At 33.6% G+C, this 20,507-nt stretch overlaps 2 protein-coding genes across 2 annotated transcripts; both read left to right on the plus strand.

Moving 5' to 3' along the window:
- The first annotated feature begins 11,978 nt into the window (after nt 1–11,978).
- On the plus strand, nt 11,979–15,117 carry LOC126979424 (cytochrome P450 6B7-like). Its single transcript, XM_050828727.1, has 2 exons — nt 11,979–13,326; nt 14,896–15,117. The coding sequence occupies exons 1-2, from the start codon at nt 12,012–12,014 to the stop codon at nt 15,054–15,056; spliced, it is 1,476 nt and encodes a 491-aa protein (XP_050684684.1). The 5' UTR covers nt 11,979–12,011; the 3' UTR covers nt 15,057–15,117.
- A 2,313-nt stretch (nt 15,118–17,430) lies between these two features.
- On the plus strand, nt 17,431–20,151 carry LOC126979317 (uncharacterized). Its single transcript, XM_050828563.1, has 2 exons — nt 17,431–17,577; nt 19,054–20,151. The coding sequence occupies exons 1-2, from the start codon at nt 17,431–17,433 to the stop codon at nt 19,939–19,941; spliced, it is 1,035 nt and encodes a 344-aa protein (XP_050684520.1). The 3' UTR covers nt 19,942–20,151.
- The last annotated feature ends 356 nt before the right edge of the window (nt 20,152–20,507 follow it).

Below are 20,507 nucleotides of genomic sequence, written 5' to 3' on the forward strand. Positions count from 1 at the left end.
AATAAGAGGCGGACTGCCTAAGTAAAAATTGAAATTTAGTTTACTATGAAATATGCAGTGAGATTTGACAGAAGTTTGAAATAGTAGTGGTTACAGTAGAGAAATTGGTGACGAAGTATAATCCAGCTAAGTTTTAAAGCGAACAGTTTATTAAAACGTAGTGGATTTCAGCTGTCTCCGTTTTTTACAAGATTATAACCGTCATCTGTCAATCTTTCACGTTTCACACAATCGAGTGATTCGCTAGAGTTTTGCTAGGCTGACCACTGATTTGAATACCTATATCATAGATATTCGATCAAGAGGTACAATGTAGGGGTTAGAATCAGCATTCTACCCCCTATATTGCAAGACACCAGCGTTTAGTGTTTATAGATTTACAGTTTAAGCACGTGACGTTATTAACAGCCTTGATGATGCTAAGATCAGCCAAAGCCTATATATATATATAACCCACTTACCCACATTACCTAACCAAAAATCCAATCAAAACTAAATAAGAAATTGCATCAAAGTCAACGTAAATAAAATTATTCAATAAGGCTTAAACTAAACGCTTTTGAATTGTCACTACATTATATTATTTTTATTATTCCTGGTTTTACCATAATATGTATGTGAAAAGTTGAACTCGTGAGAAGAACATATAAGAAACTCAACGGCCACTCTTTTCAATCAAATAGAGTGTTTTACAATTGCTGTAATGTACATAACAAATAAGTTTGTAAGGTGCTTTTATACTACATAGTTTTATATTCATACAATATTTAAACTTCTCATCTCACATCTCATAACAATGTTAAACACACACTGCTTATAAACATTGTTGTATTTTAAAACTAAATACTGAACTGTGCGAGCTCACTCTCCAAGTTTTAATAGAGCAAGCACAAGTATAATCGTCTGTGATCTAAGCTAGTCAACATTTGGTGTCCTCGTTTGAGTACTATGTTAGCAACGTAAGGATAAGCTTGTTGAACTTGCTAACTGGGGTTACGGAATTTGTGCATGCACACGATATCATCCTTGCGTCGTTCCAGAGTGTAGATTAGAGTTTAATGTACCATGTCACTGTAGGAAATCTGTTTTATAAAATTTGTTCAAATTTGTAAAACAACACAATATTTCTTACAAATACTTTGTATGTTGATAAATGATTGAGATGATTTCAAAAACGGCGCACATTTCTGCTGTGGAGCAGTGATGTGTAAGTATTTTTGTGTATTGGTCTTCGGGCGCCGTAGCTAGTGAAATTACGGGGCGAATGAGACTTGCCATTTTATGTAGGTGACGAGCACAATTATTGTAGTCCCGCTCAGAGTTCCTGGGTTTTTCAAGAATGAGGGGCGCTGCATTGATGGGCAGGACGTATCAATTACCATCCGCTGAACGTCCTGCCCGTCTCGTTTCTTATTATGATAAAAACAAATATGCAATTCATAAGATAACAATATAATTAAGTATAATATACAAAGATAGCTCAAGGTCAGCCAAAGTCGTAATCAGTAAATAGATACAGTTGGAAATGGCTACTCATTATGACGTTTCTTAAATATTAACCTTCAATTTATCAGTTGCAATGAGCACTTTAAAATGACATGCATTAATTGACATGACAATGAATAAACCAACTATGATACATGTATGTATGATGACTATATCATTTACCAGTACATAAGTAATTGCGGAAAATTTCCAAGTCTATATTACACTGGATTTTATTACGCATTTATACATCTTGATAACTTTATTTATGAAATTGCACTTTGTTAAGTTATATTGGTCCCTTTTGCAAATTACAATAATATTTTTTTGTTTGTGTTATTACAACCTTTGAGCGTGTCTCGGCTGTTTATCCATACTTTTATATATAAATATTATTAAAATGGTCATTGTTTGAGGCTCAATCACGCCTAAACTACTGATCGTGTCGACATGAAACTACCACCATTCGATGCGAAATTTATCCTAGATGGTTACAATGATGGCTACTTATTTTTAGAAATCCAACGTAAGGAACTTTGGATTTCGAAAGGAATGAATTACAGGAGGCGTCATTGTGGAAGGGATGACAGGAGATGTCATCTAGGAACCGATGAAAAACAGTGGGGTCGTCGGCGAGTCCATACAAGCCCGTGCACGCTTCATTTATTTTGGCGCCCAGACAAAGGGAAAGGGCTAACCTCCGGGATAACGACAGGAGAGAGGTGGTGAATGCTCATGCATACCAACGCAGCTTAAGTCTGCGTTGGTTATGTGGGACTCACGTTAAACATAGGTGCCTACCCACTAAACACCACCTGGGCAAGTGCCCTCTAAACCTTCATCGAAGGCGACCTTCTCTTGGGGTGAGAGAGTTGCAAGTTTAAGAGGTGGATTCTAAATATAATAGTAAATTATATTTTGTAATAAAAACATTTGTAACGTGTAGCCGTGCGGGTATCAGAATAGGTAGCGCATAAAAAGTCTGTCAATGCTTATCAAAACCTATACAAGGGAAATAAAATATATCTGTTCTAAATTAAATCTGCGTAGACATGAGAAAGAAATATTGGTTTCAAAAACAACACGTAAACAGATTTTACATATTGTTCGATAGGTCAACCAAAGCAAAAAAATCATTGCCCTAAGATTGTAGAAACTTCAACTCATTTTAACTCTCATTTTGAAACACACGTACTAATATTTTGGAACGCTGCATAAAATCTCAATCATAAAAATCATTTAGCGTAATACATTGTGGTAGAATATCCTCAATGACAGTTGGTAGACTGCAAGCGTATATTATGGAATGATCTCCGCTGCGCTACAACTAGATACCGCAGGCGTAGTCGCAAAGTGCGGCAACTAATACCACGGCCAAGTGGGCATACACCATCTAGTATTGAACAATGTGTAACGTTGACGTGCCACATGTTCTGTTAAACTTTGTAATATTATAATACTACAAAAAATAATTAAGACACTGGGATCACGTCATATCATCAGTATTTTGTATTTTATTAATATCAGTGTAAAATAACCCGGATCGTATACAAAATACAAAATTTGAAAGATATTATTGAGTGTCAATATGCCACACACACAAGGATCTTTACAAATAGCCAATACACATTCTTCTTAATTGCCTTAATTTCCGATGTCCAAGACAATCTTCCCGAATTAATTATTTATTTAAATTACATACTACACGCACTAACTATGCACAAAATGCCTTCGTTCATCGTTCTTGTTTAGTATACAACAAAGAATTCTGTTCAATTGATTAATTTTCAGGGTCGGTACAGAAGTTGGTTGAACAAATAAGGAAAATGTCTTAGTTTTAATTTATTCTCATCAGTATTAAATAAAATTCCATCTCTTTACTAACTTAAATCATCTATAATTTTCTATAAATATTTTGTTATTTTCAATTCAATATATTAAACTGATATTTATTATTTTCATTACAAATAGGTACTTTTAAATTGTAATTAATTTGCTCGCATTTTTCTATGTACTATTTAATTGTGGAAACTTTTATTGGTTAGTGATTTATATTTTAAGTTTTATTTTATAAGTGTATTGAGTTGTACTGTTTGTTTCCCGAATAAAATAAAAAAAAAAAATACACACTACATTATAAAGTTGCCGTAGTATGAGAGCCATTGTTCTTAGGTAGTGCAGTATCTAGTTGGAGTGCTCTTAAATAATTAACTTTGTGTCAAGAAGAACACACTTATACAAATAAATTTTTATTTTGCCCTCATATTTTTAGATGTCTGGCCAACATATTATATTTTATTTCATAATAAACATGGTTCAACATATTCATTCAAATAACGGGTTGCACTTCGGGAGTGCCGGCAGAAGTGAAAAAATGAACATTAATGTTGTGCATTTGTTGAATATTTTGGAAGAATTGTTAGGGAATAATTTCGTACGAATTGCATTATTTATCAGTATCAAAATACTACCCTTTATGTGGTTAAATACAATATTCATTTATCGTGCTATCGTACACAAAAATGACAATTCATATTAGATAAAAATTTATCACTTCAGATTAGTCATTGTCATGTATATTATTAGATTTATTCATTGTCTTATAATGTCACAAGCTTACAAATAAAATCTTAATATATATAAATTACGTGACACGTTGTTTGTCCGCGATGGACTCCTAAACTAATGAATGATTTTAATGAGGATTACTTCATGGAGTGCAGTTTGGTCCAACTTGAGAGATAGGATAGTTTTTATTTCGATTTGGGACCCATAAATATTTTTATATTCAATATTTGTTATCTATGGACATATTTTCTATGAGAGAATTTAGTGACGCACGGTTTGACAGTTCCGCTGTGAAACAATTTCATTATAACAACAGGGAGCATTTTTTACGAAATAATTCTTGATGGTTTGAAATATTATTGGCTAATTCCTATAAAACAGTATTTTTTTAAGCATTGCATAGCTTCTATCGCGGGCCTTGAGCGTGGAGACCGAATCCAGAAATTCCGTAACGAAAATAACCTAACACCCCATTTACTAGATGTATATAGATATTTCGCCACTTTCATTACAGTTGCTGTGGAACAGCGGTTATCACGTATGCTTAGTGTGCAGAAGATCCCAGGTTCGAGCCTGGGTATGTCTTGTTTTTTTTTTAATTTCTTTATTTTTTTATCACGTTTTCTTAATTTTTATTATAATTTACATTTCTCCGAATCCAAAATTGGACCAGATAGAGTATTTTATTCATTGCACTTTACTGAAGTACACTGAAGAAGGGTCGAAAATACTTGGTACAAATGGTAATAAATTTCCACTTATTTTGGCTGGCGATTTCAACATCAACTTCGCTGATAAAAAATCAGAGCGGTTGACAACTTCTTCTTCTTTCGAAAATATTGAATTTGAAAATGAATAATGATCCACAAGAATCAACAACAAAATATGGGACCACCATTCACGAGGTATTTTCCAGGAATTTAGAAGATATCAAGTCTGAAACTTTTATTTCTTATTTCAGTTACCATAAACCTATAGTTTCAATGATAAATATTCCTGAATTATCTACATGTATTGTAAGATAATAAAAATATTTTGAACAATATTAACTTCTCATTTATTTAATAAAAGAAAAAAAATGGTTTCCTATCGGTCACCACGCTCAAAAAGTGTAACTTGAATTAATATCAAAGAAGAAAAAACAAAGAAAAAAATACTGCATAAATAAAATAAATAAATAATTATAATTGCATAAGTTGATAAAAAATGCTATGCAATAGCTTTACCGCGGCAGTCCCCGAGTGCCAGACGATTACTATCTACAGAACAACGTCTGTCGGGGCAGCTAGTTATTTTATGTTTTAAATGAGAGACACTTCTGGAGACATTATTTCTAAACAAAAAACTTAGAGATATTTACAATATTTTGCAGATCATCTACAATTGCATGATGAGTCAGAGGAATAAGATTCTTGTAAAATTTGTAATATCTGAGCTGAATATGAAAGAAATATTTGTATGATAATAGTATATTTATTATTCGTATATTAAGTAAAACCGTTGAAAAAAAGGTAAACAAAAAAATTTAAAAAAAACAATGCTACACTTAACTGCAACTGTATATTTAAACTAATTGTTTAAAACCCAATAAAACTGCGTGAAACTTAAAAAAACTAATTGTTTAAAACTCAATAAAACTGCGTGATGTGTGATTGTATTGTGTGCTGTTTGTATATTTATTAAACAAGCCAGGGATGTAACTTAAAAAAATAACGAATTAATTTGATAATATAAAACATCATAAGTCAATAAATTCCCTAACTATAAAATGGATCCTGTAGAGAAGAAATCGCAAAAGATAAGCAAATATAAATGAATCCTAAAACATAAATATATTATCTATAAGTAAGAGCGTAACAATATAAGGGCAGGTAATATAGCAAATAAAAATAATAATAATAATAATGATAATAATAATAAATTCTTTATTACCATACAAATCATTACAAATATAAAATAAACAATTAGGATACGCGATGAAACAAAAGGCAAAAGGAAAAGGCTCAGCTGAAGCTCAGGTGAACCTGACATGGAAACATGGATTTATGTTTCCATGCAGCGCTGTTTTTCAGCCATCCCCTCCTCCCTAAGGTGTTGAGCGGGAGTGGATGTATTGTGGCTCCCCGTTTACCTACTAAAGCTATCTTTTTTTATAAAATATAATATTAGAAAAAACAAAGTGTTCTGATTACCCTTGCAAGTGTATGTAAGTGTGTGTGTATATGTGTGTGTACACACACACATATGTACATATGTGTGTGTATATATATGTGTGTGTGTGTGTGTATGTATGTGTGTGTTTGCGTATGTGCGTGAGTGTGAGCGTGTGTTTATGTCCGTACACAGAAAAAATATTTTAGAGAAAGATATTTCCAGTGGAAGTGGTTCAATTTCTCCGCAGCAAGTTGCATTTTTAGTAGAGAAAAGCGATATTTTTTTTAAATAATATACAAAACATAATACTCAAACAGTGGCGATGCATAACATACATTTCACCAGTGGGAGGCTCCCTTGTATAGGATGCCGGCTAGATTATGGGTATCACAACGGTGCCTATTTCTTACGTGAAGCAGTAATGTGTAAGCGTATTGTGTTTCGGTCTGAAGGACGCCGTAGCTAGTGAAATTACAGGCCGAATGCGACTTAACATCTTTTGTCTTAAGGTGACGAGCGCAATTATAGGGTCACTCAGAATGTTTGGGGTTTTTCAAGAATCCTGAGCTGCACTGCATTGTTATGGACAGGGCGTATCAATTACCATCAGGTGAACGTCCTGCTCGTCTCGTCCCTTAAACATCTACATAATTTCGTGGGCCAAAAAACCTGTATGTATTAGTCTTATAAATATATTTTGGTTTTCTATTGGCTTCAATGGATATTATCCACGTGGCAGGTATAGACATGATTATATCCCGTATGTATGCCTTACTAAAACCTCTTAGCGAGCTCCTGTGTCCGCGATGATTTATTTAGAAAACGCGCTCTGTTTGCAAACTTCTTCCGCGTTCAACTCAAATAACTAAAATGCTATTCATTGCTTCCACAACTTTTGTGTTAGACCTCAGTTTTAAATCATATTGGTAAACTTAATTCCTATTTCATTTATTATGCGTAACTATATACCACTTTAAGTTTACTAAGCTCAAGACCTAGCTTAGTTAAAAAAAAATCTGCTTACTCTAATTGAGCGATAATAATGTGTAACTTAATAATCCTTCCCACTTTTATCATGGTATTAAGTTTTAACTCATCACAGAATTCAAATAAAGGTGTAACTTAAAAGTACCTATTGTTGTTCTCAAACTAACAAACATTATATCACGTTATGTTCACTTTACTTCAATTCACAATTATATTCATAAAGTACCAGTTAGGTCTCTTGATTCAACCCAAAAGTTCTAAGCATCATCGCAATTAATTCAATCAACCCGATTTACAATGTTTACGGAGCTAAGACTAAACACAGAATATTTAATTTTATGGAAATTTGCTTTATATGGCTTGTTCCAACAAAGAGAGTCATATTACTTATTTCACAGAAAGTAAATTGGTACATCAGCAATATTGTTTCCAGAAGGTTCTACACGTGTAAAGTAAATGTACCTACGACTTATACCCATAACACGCTCATCACTTTGATACAAGACACCGCAGTTATGCACGAATCCTCCCACTAGAAAATTATGTTGAATGACAATTCCTTTAAGCCAAAACACATATCGATAGTTATATATAGATACTCGCTGACCCAGTATACGTTGTATTGCCATATAAAGTAATAAAAAAATTCAATAATTAAAATTTTTAGGGTCTCAAAATAGATGACGACCGATTCTCAAACCTACCAAATTAATCGTACTTATCGTAATAAAATTAATCGTACTACAATAATCATAATATTCGATTGCCATATTGCAACTTTATTGCTTGTCTGTGGATGGATTAGTATAATAATAAAATTGCGATACAAAAGTAAGTGTTCATCGTAGATAAGTGAAAATTTGAAGTTGTGTGTATTTTTTAATGCTGAATCTGAATGCTGAATGAAATAATGAACATTTAGGGGGATGAAAAATAGATGTTGTCCGATTCTCCACCCTAGCCGTTATGCACGCTAAAATTCACGAAAATCGGTCGAGCCGTTTTGGAGGAGTTCAATTACGTACACCGTGACACGAGAAATTTATATATTAGATAAATAAAATACAATATAAAGCTTGGCATACATAAAAAGCAATGTAAACTAGATTATTGTTCTGTTAAGTTCTTAAAAGAACAGTAAATAATAAAGAAAAATCCCTGTGACACTAAACCTCATTCTTGTAAAGCTTGAATTATTTTTTCTGAATTAGTTTACACTATATGTCTCTCAATAAGCGATTGAAAATACATTTTTGGATACAAATATATGAATTTAATTTTATCCAAAATGGAACTAATACTCCCTAGGCTGCAGGTTAATAGCATTGTTGGAAATAATGTAAATTACCACCAGTGGGAAGGCTTCTTTGCATAGGATGTCGCCAGGTAGTAGTAGGTCCCACGCGAGGACTTATACTATGTTATTTAAAAAAAAGTTAACATTTTTTTTTATTGAATAGGAGGACAAACGAGCGTACGGGTCTCCTGGTGTTAAGTGATCACCGACGCCCACATTCTCCTGCAACACCAGAGGAATCACAAGAGCGTTGCCGGCCTTTTAGGAAGGTGTTCGCGCTTTTTCGTGAAGGTACCCATGTCGTATCGTCCCGGAAACACCGCACAAGGAAGCTCATTCCACAGCTTCGTAGTACGAGGAAGAAAGCTCCTTGAAAACCGCACTGTGGAGGATCGCCACACATCCAGATGCTGGGGATGATATCCTAACTTTTGGCGTGTCGTGCGAAGGTGGAATGTGTTGAACACTTTTTTAAAAGAAGTTGTAAAACAAATCTGTGTCTTTCTGTTTTTTAGCGTTGAACAATGTTTAGACAATGATTATATACATGAGTAGAAGCTTGTTTAATGTGTGTCTAAAGGATATAATAATATTATATCAAGGAAGATTTAGATTATATGACGACAGATAGATGGCAGCTGCCAAATTTGCGTTTCGTCCCTTTTGTTCCTGAACACTTCAGTTTATGTTATGCTTAACGAGGTTTTAGTTAAACACAAGCCAAACACTGTTTTGTAATAGAAAAACATAAAATCCATTTAAGACGTCGTTACAGTTAGATCGCTGACGTTCTTATAGTTAACAAAACACATGTCTAAGCCATGCTTAAATTATTTTTTTGAAATATTACCGTGATTTCGGACTATTAATTGCAAAATACAACAGCTTATGACAAAATTAGCTTGAATTGGTTGTTGAAGCTAGTTAAAGCGGTTTCCTGCGATTATTTTTTGTTTTCGTTTAATATTATACTCCTCTAATGCAAGTTTATTCAATATGAAAATATAAATTAACTTCATAATCAAAAATATGAAGCAGGACTAGATTCTCATTTTGACGATCAATTACGCCACATAAGAAAATAATAATTCCACTTGATAAACAATACCAATAAGTTATTATCTAAACGACACTTGGGATCGAGTTCAACAAGTACAATGTAATCGTTGATTACCTAACCGATATGTTAACAGCTGTTTAAACAAGCTACGTTTTTATTGTGTTTATCATGTGTTTTTATCCAACGGCTTACTGAACCAGCGCTTTCAAATGAATGTATAAAGATGACACTATATTTAGTCATAATTGCTTTTAACCAAATGACATCCAAAAATGGAAGAGTAACATAATAATGCTGCAAAATGTATTGCTCGTCTCGTCAAACTTATGGCAATAACGTGAAGGGATTTTTAATTTAGCAACTTTCCTTCTTTCAATTTAATTGACATTTTTATTGTTGCCAAAGAAATAAGTAAACAACCATTGCATGATAATTTTGTCATTGCGTTGTTTTCCTTTTGGAAGGTGAATATGGAAGGAAAACGGAGACGAACACTAAAATCATTTGTGAGTTACATGAAGTTATTGAAAAATGTATTATGGCATTTAAGATCAATAATGATAAGGAACCAGCATGGTTTTCTTAAAAAGAGGTCTACTATATCCAATTTAGCATTGTTTGTTGATGATTTATCAGTTGCCCTAGATAGTTCAAACCAGATAGACTGTGCTTACCCTGATTTAGCAAAAGCATTTGATGTCGTTGATCACTGCATTTTGTTAGCAAAACGTGGGGCGTATGGTATTTGTGGGAATCTTATTCAATGGATGGGCTCATTTTTAAAAAACCGTGAGATGAATGTTGTTATTGGAGGGTAGCAATCAAATACTTTTATTGCGACATCTGGTGTTCCGCAGGGTTCCAATCTTGGCTCCACGTTTTTCGGTATTTTCATTAATGATATAGTTAAATGTTTTAAGTTTTGTCAATTCCATCTTTATGCAGATGACCTCAAGATGTATAGTGATATAAATAATATTGAGGACTCAAGGAATATGCAACAGGATTTAGATAGACTTTCGGTATGATGCAATGAAAATAATCTAAAATTAAATCATTTAAAATTTTACAGTATCACCTTCAGCAGAAAAGTAAGAAATATTAATTTTGATTACAGCAACATAATATTAGGAACCGTCAATCAAATAAATGATCTCGGGATCATACCCTTAGATCATATAAGTTGAGTTTCATACCACATATTGAAAATCTGGTAAGAAATGCTCTTAAACTTTTAGGTTTCATCATAAGAAGTACCAAATAATTTAAAAGATCATCCACAAAATTGACGCTGTTTTATTCAATGATTAGAAGTAAACTTGAATATTGCTCTGTTGTATGTAATCCTAACTATCAAGTGCATAAAGACAGAATAGAAAGAGTACAAAAAAATTCTAACGACACGTAGCCTACAAGGACAATATATTAAAAGAAATAAATAATACCAACGATCTCTTAAAACTTTATAAAACCATATCACTATGAAATCGTAGAAACTCAATAGATCTCTATTTTTTGCATAAAATTGTAAATGGAGCTATTGACAGCCCGAACTTATTAAGCAGAATAAGGTTAGCGGTGCCAAGACAAAATACACGGTCACATATTAAAAATAAAATTACTTTTAGGCCAAGAATTACAAAGAGTAACCTAGGTAGGACCGCTCCTATTAACAGAATTGTAATTTCCTATAACAATATTTTTAAAATAGCAGAAGTGAACATATTTTGGAACTCTGCATCGATTGTCAAGCGCAAAATTTAAAATCATTTAATTAAATAATATCATTCGTTTTTTCGTATTTAATAATAGTTACTGTATTTTAAATTTAGTTTACATAAAATTTTGTATTTTTGTTTATAGTTATAAGTTTTTTATATTTTTGTGTGGGTTAGTATTACTTTATAGAGTAATTTAGATAGTAAGTAAACAAGGAAATTGTCTTATGTTAATAATGATATTAAATACTTGTAATTTAATTAAATAATTGCATGTCGAATTAGCCCGTAAATGGGGAATACGATGTTAAATAATATAAGTAATTAATATGTAAATATACCATAAGGAAATACATTGTATACAAAGTGGGCTTTCTATTAAATAAATAAATAAATCATTTAATTCATCGTCTTCTTCAAAAATATAGTTCGATGCGTCTTACATTTTTATTTTGAAATAGCAATGTCAAACAATTCATGACGTGGTCATGCAGCAAAACTACTGTGCTACTTCGTTTAAGTTAGTCAGTCGGTTAAAATACCTAATCAACGATTAGTGCATATTGAACACTAAAATATTAATAAACGTCCGTTTTAACCTTAAACAGTCGTTGATTATTGAAACGTCTGTTGGTGAATTCGGCCCTTGATACAAATGTGTATGATAAAAGTCTTTGATTTTCACACTCGCAAATCAGTTGATATTATAATACAGACGTATTCAGTTCAATAAATCGTTAAAATGTTGTTATTTTTTATATTAAGTGTTTGTATTTTAGTACTTGCTGTCCTTTATTACAAAAGTTTAAACTATTGGAAGAAACGCAATATAGTAGTAGCAAATGGAGTACTTTCCAATTTTTTGTTTGAAAAACGTTCTTTATCTGAAATTTATAAAGATTTATGTGAAAAGTATTCTTCAGAAATATACATCGGGATCTTCCTTGGGACAAGACCAGCAGTTATTATAAAAGACTCTAGGGATATACAAACGGTTATGGGAGAATTTGAATCATTCCATAGCAGGGGTATAGTGACGAGTAAAAATGATATTCTTGCTGATAACTTGCTATTTATGGATAACTATTGTAGATGGAAACTCCTCCGACAAAAACTTTCCCCAGTATTTACGAGTATGAAGCTTAGAAATATGTTCTATATTTTTGATAGATGTGCGAGTGATTTTGTCGACTACGTAGGCAATAATAATGAAGATTTTAAGAAAAACCCTCGCAAAGGGTTATATTCTTATACAGCTGGAAGCATTACATCATCAATATTTGGATTAAATGATAACATTAAAACTATGGAATCTCCTTTCATGGATATGGCAAATGACGCGGTAACGCCAAATCTATTAACTAACTTACAATTTATTATAGCTTCCTTATTTCCGAATATTTTTCATAAGTTGAACCTTACAACATTTGGAAAGGAACATGCGGATTTCTTCATTGGTTTTATAAAAAACGTTTTTACAGCGCGAAAAGCTGAAAGCGGCAATAGGCATGATTTCATTGAAACTTGTCTACGATTAAAAAACGAAGGCATTATGCGAGATCTTTCAACTGGATATGAAATTGAACCTACCGATGAGGTATTAGCGGCTCAAGCATTTTTTTTCTTTATAGCAGGAATTGAAACAACAGCCACGGCAATGCAATTTACTTTCTTGGAATTGGCCCAAAATCCAGACATACTTATCAAAGTTCATAATGAAATAGATAAGGTTTTTGAAAATTGTGGTGATAAACTTACTCATGATGACGTTGAAACACTTAACTACTTGGACAAAGTTATCAGTGAAGTACTAAGGATGCATCCACCTATTGGATTATTACAAAGACTATGCACTAAAGATACGATACTTCCAGCAGGGAATTTAACAATTAAGAAAGATGAAATTGTTGTAGTGCCCGTGTTTGCGTTGCACAAAAACCCAAAATATTTCCCTAATCCTGAATTATTTGATCCGGAGCGTTTTGATCGAGACAATGTGGGGAACATTGAAAACTGTTGTTATATTCCCTTTGGAATTGGCAATCGCATTTGTATAGGTAAGTTGCTTATAAAATCGATCAGTGTTGCAGATATTAGATTAGCATGCATTTAACAATAAATAATAATATAATCTTTACTTGGTACAAAATGAGAAAATATTTTACTAACTTGTAATTTATTTTTCGAAAGCAAAAAGAGTTTAAAAAAAAACTAATAAAATTTTAAACAAAATTAGATAAAATAATCAATAGTAAGTTTGTTTAACGGATGGTAAAATTATTATATTAATTTCGAATTCTATTTTTGAGCAAGATAAATTCATCTTATGGGCGTTCCCAATATTCAATTTATCTCTTACTTGAGATAAAAATCGTAACTATCGTTGACTTTTCTATCCCAATAAACTTATCGACGGTAACTGACCTAATCCGTACACGCTGTCTGTCAATGGGACGACGTAAAGCTTAACAGCGATAGAAGTTAGTATGGAAATTGCAATTCGCGTATTGGGACAGCTTCAGATTATTGACAGCTAATTACTGACACTAGAAGCTAGTAATTTATCTCTATTTGTAGATTGTATTTTAGGAATGGCCGTTAGTCATAATCTTAGTCAAAAAATATCATTAATTAAAAAAGCCCTATATTGAAGCACAAGCATTTTTGAGTTCAAAATAACGATCGCCAAGCAATAATAATAGTTTTTAGGTGAATAATCAACTAAATACTACTTGTACTTGATGATTTTCCCCCCTTTTTATCGTGTTTGACACCGCGACATTTTTTTTAGCGTCGCAGCTAACATGTGTGTATACTCGTATTATTCACCATAAACTTTACATCCCATGCTTACGCTTATATGTATTTATCTATGTAAGTATATTGTATTAAATATATCGTTGTCTTGCAACCCATAACACAGGCTATGCCTAATTTGGGGCAAGATAATTTGTGTAAAAGTGGTTCTTATTATTATTATTATTAATGCTCTCAAAACAACGTCGGAATCCATAAACAATCAAAAAAAATATTTGAAAGCATTAAAACTCCTGTAAAACTAATTGATTGTAATTATAATTACCAAAAAATGAAATTGTTTTCAATTTTAGATTTCGTTTCATTTTTTGATTTCATTTTTTCTCAAAAAATGTATCTATACATCATACAGTCAGTTTGTTTGCCATGAATTTCTAAGAAACTAAATAAATATACCACCTTCATTCTCTCGTTCTGACGTGAAGCAGAAATGTGTAAACATTACTGTGTTTCGGTCTGTAAGGCGCCGTAGCTAGTGAAATTATTGGGCAAATGAGACTTAAAATCTTAATTTTTGGGTTTCTCAACAATCCTGAGCGGCACTGCATTTTAATGAGCAGGGTGCATCAATTACCATCAGATGAACGTCCCACTCGTCTCGTCCCTTATTTTCATAAAAAAAACTAAATAAAACAGTATAAATAAGGGCATTCTTATACTCGATTCAATGAACTATCAATGCACTTTAAAAACTGAAGCAAATATAGACATATTTTGGTGTATACCAAGCTTATTCATACAGCTATATCGGCGTAAGGGATAAAATTATATTCAATGCTAAATGATGAATGATCTTAAACTTTTTTCAGGAACCAGATTTGCTCGTCTACAAATGAAATGCGGCTTGGCGAGAATACTCAGGAAATATACACTGAAATATAAAACATTTAAACCACACTACGAACCTAGCCCGTTCGCCTTGCGGGACCCTAAAGCAGAATTTGAACTGATACCCAGGAATGTTTGTTAGTATGTATTGTGATGTGTTTAGATTTATGGCTTTTAATAAAATATAATATTGAAACATTTAATGTAAACGTTTAAATTATTAAAACTCGTTCGGATTATCGACAATTTAACAGAATTCATGTAGCAGGGAATTCATATATAGGTAGTCAATGTATAAGCATTACTTTGTTTCGATCTGAAGGGAGCCGTAGCTAGTGAAATTACTGGGCAAATGAGACTTAACATCTTATGTCTCAAGGTGACGAGTGCAGTTGTAGTGCGACTCAGAATTTTTAGGGTTTTTCAAGAATTCTGAGCGGCACTGCATTGTAATGGGCAGGGCGTATCAATTACCATCAGCTGAACAATTATGGGTAGTAGTAAAAAAATATATTTTTTTACTACTACCCATAATACAGAGGCTTTTATTACACCTGCCGGTATTATACCCATAGTATAACAATAGTATGTCCCGTTATCTGAGGTTCACGAGGGTGCAGAGAAAGTATTTGGTATCATTTTATAAATCCAAGATGGCCGCCGCGCCAAAAAATGATTTTAATTAAATGGATATCGTATCTGAGGTTCTCGATGGTGCAGAGAACGAATTTGGGATCGTTTTTAAAGTAAAGCTTCTTTAGAGTCGTTGTGATTTGAATCTTGATGGAATGAAAAAGCGAGATGATAGAGACACAAACAGGAAAATGTATAGTATTCAGCCGGCGAGAGAATGAGACAGACACATAAATTCTTAATTTCACTAGCTACGGCGCCCTTCGACTAACTGGCAGTGAAGTCTTAGTAGAAGCGTTCCCGTCGGTTACCCTTTGGGTTCGGAGTTCTAAGAAGTAAAAAATAATAATCACAGTGTGGTTTTAAAGGAATTTTCTTCCACGTATTACAAAGCTGTGGAATGAGCTTCATTCTGCGGTGTTTCTGGAATGATACGACAAGGGTACCTTCAAACAAAGCGCGTACACCTACCTTAAAGGCCCGCAACGCTCCTGTGATTCCTCTGGTATGGCAAGATAACGGTTGTGATCAATTAGCATGAGGTGACCCGCACGCTCGCTTGTCCATCTCTTCCATAAAAAAAATTCTTCAACATTTTAAATCTTGTCTCCTTTCAAAAATTGGAGCATACTGCGGAAATCGATAAAAGTAGCTTTGGAATCAATCAACGCAAATTATATACATACAATAATAAATTATATATTGATGTCAATGAGCAGAAAGTAATAATTTATTTGTTGATACTAACTTATCAATAATGTCACTTGGCTGGCGCGATACGGTCATAAAAAATATTAACAGGTCATGGAGTGTACAAAACAATAATTTGAAGTGAAAGCTCGTTTCGGTAAATTAAGTGTGTTTCGGAGAGCTGTTTCACCTGATTCCTGCCGCCGAATTCCACCACGACACGCAACAAGTTACAATATCATCACACAATGTGTGGCGGTCCCCCACAGTGCGGTTTTCAAAGAGCTTTCTTCCATGTACTACAAAGCTGTGGAATGAACTGCATTGTGCGGTGTTTCCGGGACGATACGCCATGGGTACCTTCAAAAGAAGCGCGTACACCTTCATTATAATTTAATGAAATAAACATCTTGACTGAAAATAATGTACTGTATATAGGCACATTAGTGAATTTGCTAGTTACTGTCATAACCATATTATTGTTAATACCAGGAACAAATATAAACTTATAATACCTACTAATTGGCTAAGTCGACCGAGTAAGTCTTTTGTGGGACATTGTATATGCTTTTACAACAAAATCCCAGGATATGTTCAAAACAAATGTGTTACGAAATTCAAAAGAATTGTTTAAAAAACGCGTGTGTCATTTTTAGATTTAAGTTTTCTATTTTATTGTTTTATTGCACCTTTGTACTTAGCAGTAAGTATTGTTTTCAGAAGGTTGTAAATAAAGGGATTGAGAAAAATTCCCAAATAACAGATGTTTAGTTAAGATATTTTAGAAAGCGTGGGAACGTAAGTATAGTTTTGTCTCGTGGCAAAAATGTACCTTATAAGTACTGAGAGTGTAAGAACGAAGTATGACTGATGCGGGGGTGAGAACCCAGGTAGTAAGTAAGATATAATTGTATGGGACTCAAGCGGGCAGTTCCTACTTAACTTCGATGTACGACAGACCTCTGTCCTTTAACTCTGTCAATTTTTTCTAATAAATATACTCACTTTAAATTAACCGCCCCGTGATTCCTTAATTATAACATCTTAATAAACATTTAGTATCCTATCCAATAAATTCCGATACTACATTTGGGGGCTCGTCCGGGATAACGGAAAATAGGAAAATTAAAGGTGTGTAATAGACGCGTCAGTGTTGTGTGAAAGTTTCGTATAAGTGCGCGGGTTTGTAAGCCATGGAAGACGTAATTGACCAGGTTGTAAGAGGTGTTGCCGTGGCGGATTTAGAAGATGACCAACATCCGCGACTGAGAGTCCCACAGCTCAGAGAGAAGCTAAGGCGCCGGAACCTCCGTGCGACAGGTCGAAAACCAGAGTTGTTGGCGAGGCAACATGGACAAATAACTTGATCGATGTCAAGAGATCAATGCAGCAATGATAATAGCAATTCTTCAGATCTGCAGCAACTATTTAATGAACATTTTGCATGTCGCGCTAGCCCGCAAATCTTTAATTTCCGATCCGTTTCGCATTCGCCCTGACCATTCAAATCTTAAGGCCAATCCTTGAAAGTTTGTGGTCTGAATCAAGACAATCCATTTCCCATGTTCAATCTATATACATATAAGAGATTTCCACGTATATAGTAACTCATCACGATATCTCTGGAACCACTAGAGCTAAAGACATGAAATTTGTTAGAAGTATTCTTTTCAACGAGTAGAGGTCAGCTAAGAACGGATTTTCCAAAATTCCATCCGCAAGAGTTTTTTTTATTATTATGAACAGAACAAGGTCTGTCGGGTCACCTAGTTATTTAATAAAAATTATACCTCAAGTTGAGTCAAAGTCAGAAAATTTTGCTTAATATTGCTTGGAAATTGCCAGTCACTATGTTGTCGCAATTATTAACCTTATCAGTCGGAATGAATACTTAATAAACATATCTACTATCTAATAGATAGTGGATATGTTTATTAAGTATTCCATATCTACTATCTATTAGATAGTAAATATGTTTATTAAGTATTCGTGTGTATGTGTATAACAGAACACATATATGTATGTGTGTTCTGTATTATGTGCGATTCCTATATCACTTATTCAGTATTTTTATGAAAAGTAGGTTGCAGCTTATCCAATCGTGTTACAATTTGTTTGTCTTGGATTATCGACTTCTTTGAGACATTCTCGTCTGCTTACAAACAAACAAAAATTATGTAGCTTATCTGCATCATCGGGTCAGCCCCGACAGCCTTGATGGCATTTCTCCCATTGTACTCACAACTTATAGCCCTGATTTGACTGCGGTATAAATACGTATATTCTAACACCCATACTCGAAGTCAAAGTCAATGTCAAAGTTTTTATTTGCATAAACATATTAAATTGATGTAAAATAAATATTATTAAGTACATGTTTGCCACATTTATGACGTGCAAATTTTATAAAATACATTCCTAAATCATTAGTTACAATAATATAAATTTAACAAAAGATTCGTCGCAGTGTTATATAGTATATAGTCAAGTTTTTAGTTGAAAATATTCGTATAATGAATATAAGCAGTTTTTATTAAGCCATATTTTCAATTTAGATGAGAAATTCCTATTTGACGATACCTCTCTTATTATTTTTGGGATGTGTGCTTGACTCAGAACTGCAAAAACATGTGCAAATTCATGCGGCGCAATTCGGTTTTGTACCCGGACTTTCTACTGAAACTGCCATTCTGAGTCTCAAGCACACTGTCCAATACTATACTGATAGGCGGACGCCTGTGTATGCCTGCTTCCTTGATTTATCAAAAGCATTTGATCTTGTTTCGTATGATCTTTTATGAAAAAAACTCGATAAGACTGGCGTGCATACACAGGTGCAGCGTCTCTTTCAGTACTGGTACGCTAACCAGACCAATAATGTAAGATGGGCTGGCAGCCTCTCGGATGCGTACAGGCTGGAGTGCGGGGTGAGGCAGGGGGGGTTGAGCTCACCCATGCTCTTCAATCTGTATGTCAACGAGCTCATAGTTGGGCTCAGCAGCGAGCGTGTCGGCTGCTCGGTTGATGGTGTTTATATAAACAACATTAGCTACGCGGATGACATGGTGCTGCTGGGTCCAAGTGTAGGCTCTATAAGAAGGCTGTTAGCTATCTGTGAAAGATATGCGATGCAACATGGGCTCAAATATAATTGCCAAAAAAGCAACTATTTGGTCATTAGAGTCCCTAGTAAGAATATATGTAATATTCCGCCAATGAAGCTGAATGGTGTTGAGCTTAAGAAAGTTCAACATTTTAAGTACCTTGGACACTACGTCACCGAAGACCTCGAAGACCAAATGGATATTGAGAGGGAACGCAGGGCACTGGCGGTGAGGAGTAATATGCTGGCTCGCAGGTTTATTCAATGTAGCAGTGAGGTAAAGATAACGCTTTTCAAAGCATATTGTCAAACCTTTTATACGAGCAGCCTGTGGGTCAGATATACTCAAAGAACGCTTAGTGCCTTTCGCGTTCAGTACAACAATGGTTTCAGGTTGCTGTTGGGGCTGCCCCGCATTTGCAGTGCTTCGGCAATGTTCGCGGATGCGAGGGTGGACGGCTTCCATGCCATCCAACGCAAAAGAACCGCGTCATTGCTGAGGAGGTTGCGGGGTAGCCCTAACATCATTCTGCAAACCATTGCTAGTTATTATGATGCGCCAATTATAAAGGCATTTATGCGGCTTCATGTGCCTGTTTAGTTATAATTATACTAATATAATTTAGGACATTTTACTAACAATTATTATGGATATCTTTTTTTTTTCCCGAATTTAAATTAATAATATTATTAAGTATTTTCTTATTAATTGTGATTATGGCATTTCTTAAATTTTAAACTGTAATTTTATCTGTAATTTAATTAATATCAAATTAAACTCAACAGTATTATGTAATTTAATTTAAGTTAAGATTGTTTGTATATCTATCGGTAATGCCTGAAAATAAAATGATTTATTATTTATTTATTATTATTATTATTATAGATTTTTATGCACATACACAGTTTCTCTGAAATAATGTAGTTCTACAGCAAGGTACTTGTAGTTTGGTGGGGTCCCTGGATGGGAAAAGAGAATTCTTTTCATGTTTACTGAATTCGCTAATATTTTTTCGAACAAACATACAGCTGCTTTCCAATTACAATTATTATCCATTATTATATGCCTAAGAATTTGGTATTTTCAACCTCATCAATTTTAATATCATTGTATGTTATGTTTCTAAGGGGTGCATTATAATTTTTAAATTGTAGAAGTATTGTTTT

Source organism: Leptidea sinapis, chromosome 3 (genome assembly GCF_905404315.1).
Source record: "Leptidea sinapis chromosome 3, ilLepSina1.1, whole genome shotgun sequence".
NCBI classification, from domain to species: domain Eukaryota; kingdom Metazoa; phylum Arthropoda; class Insecta; order Lepidoptera; family Pieridae; genus Leptidea; species Leptidea sinapis.

Bases quoted from the DNA above. Each gene is read 5' to 3' on its own strand.
- LOC126979424 (XM_050828727.1), top strand. From the start codon at position 12,012: ATGTTGTTATTTTTTATATTAAGTGTTTGTATTTTAGTACTTGCTGTC. The intron at 13,327-14,895 runs GTAAGTTGCTTA...AACTTTTTTCAG, and splicing joins TGGCAATCGCATTTGTATAG to GAACCAGATTTGCTCGTCTA.
- LOC126979317 (XM_050828563.1), top strand. From the start codon at position 17,431: ATGGAAGACGTAATTGACCAGGTTGTAAGAGGTGTTGCCGTGGCGGAT. The intron at 17,578-19,053 runs GCGAGGCAACAT...AAACTCGATAAG, and splicing joins GTCGAAAACCAGAGTTGTTG to ACTGGCGTGCATACACAGGT.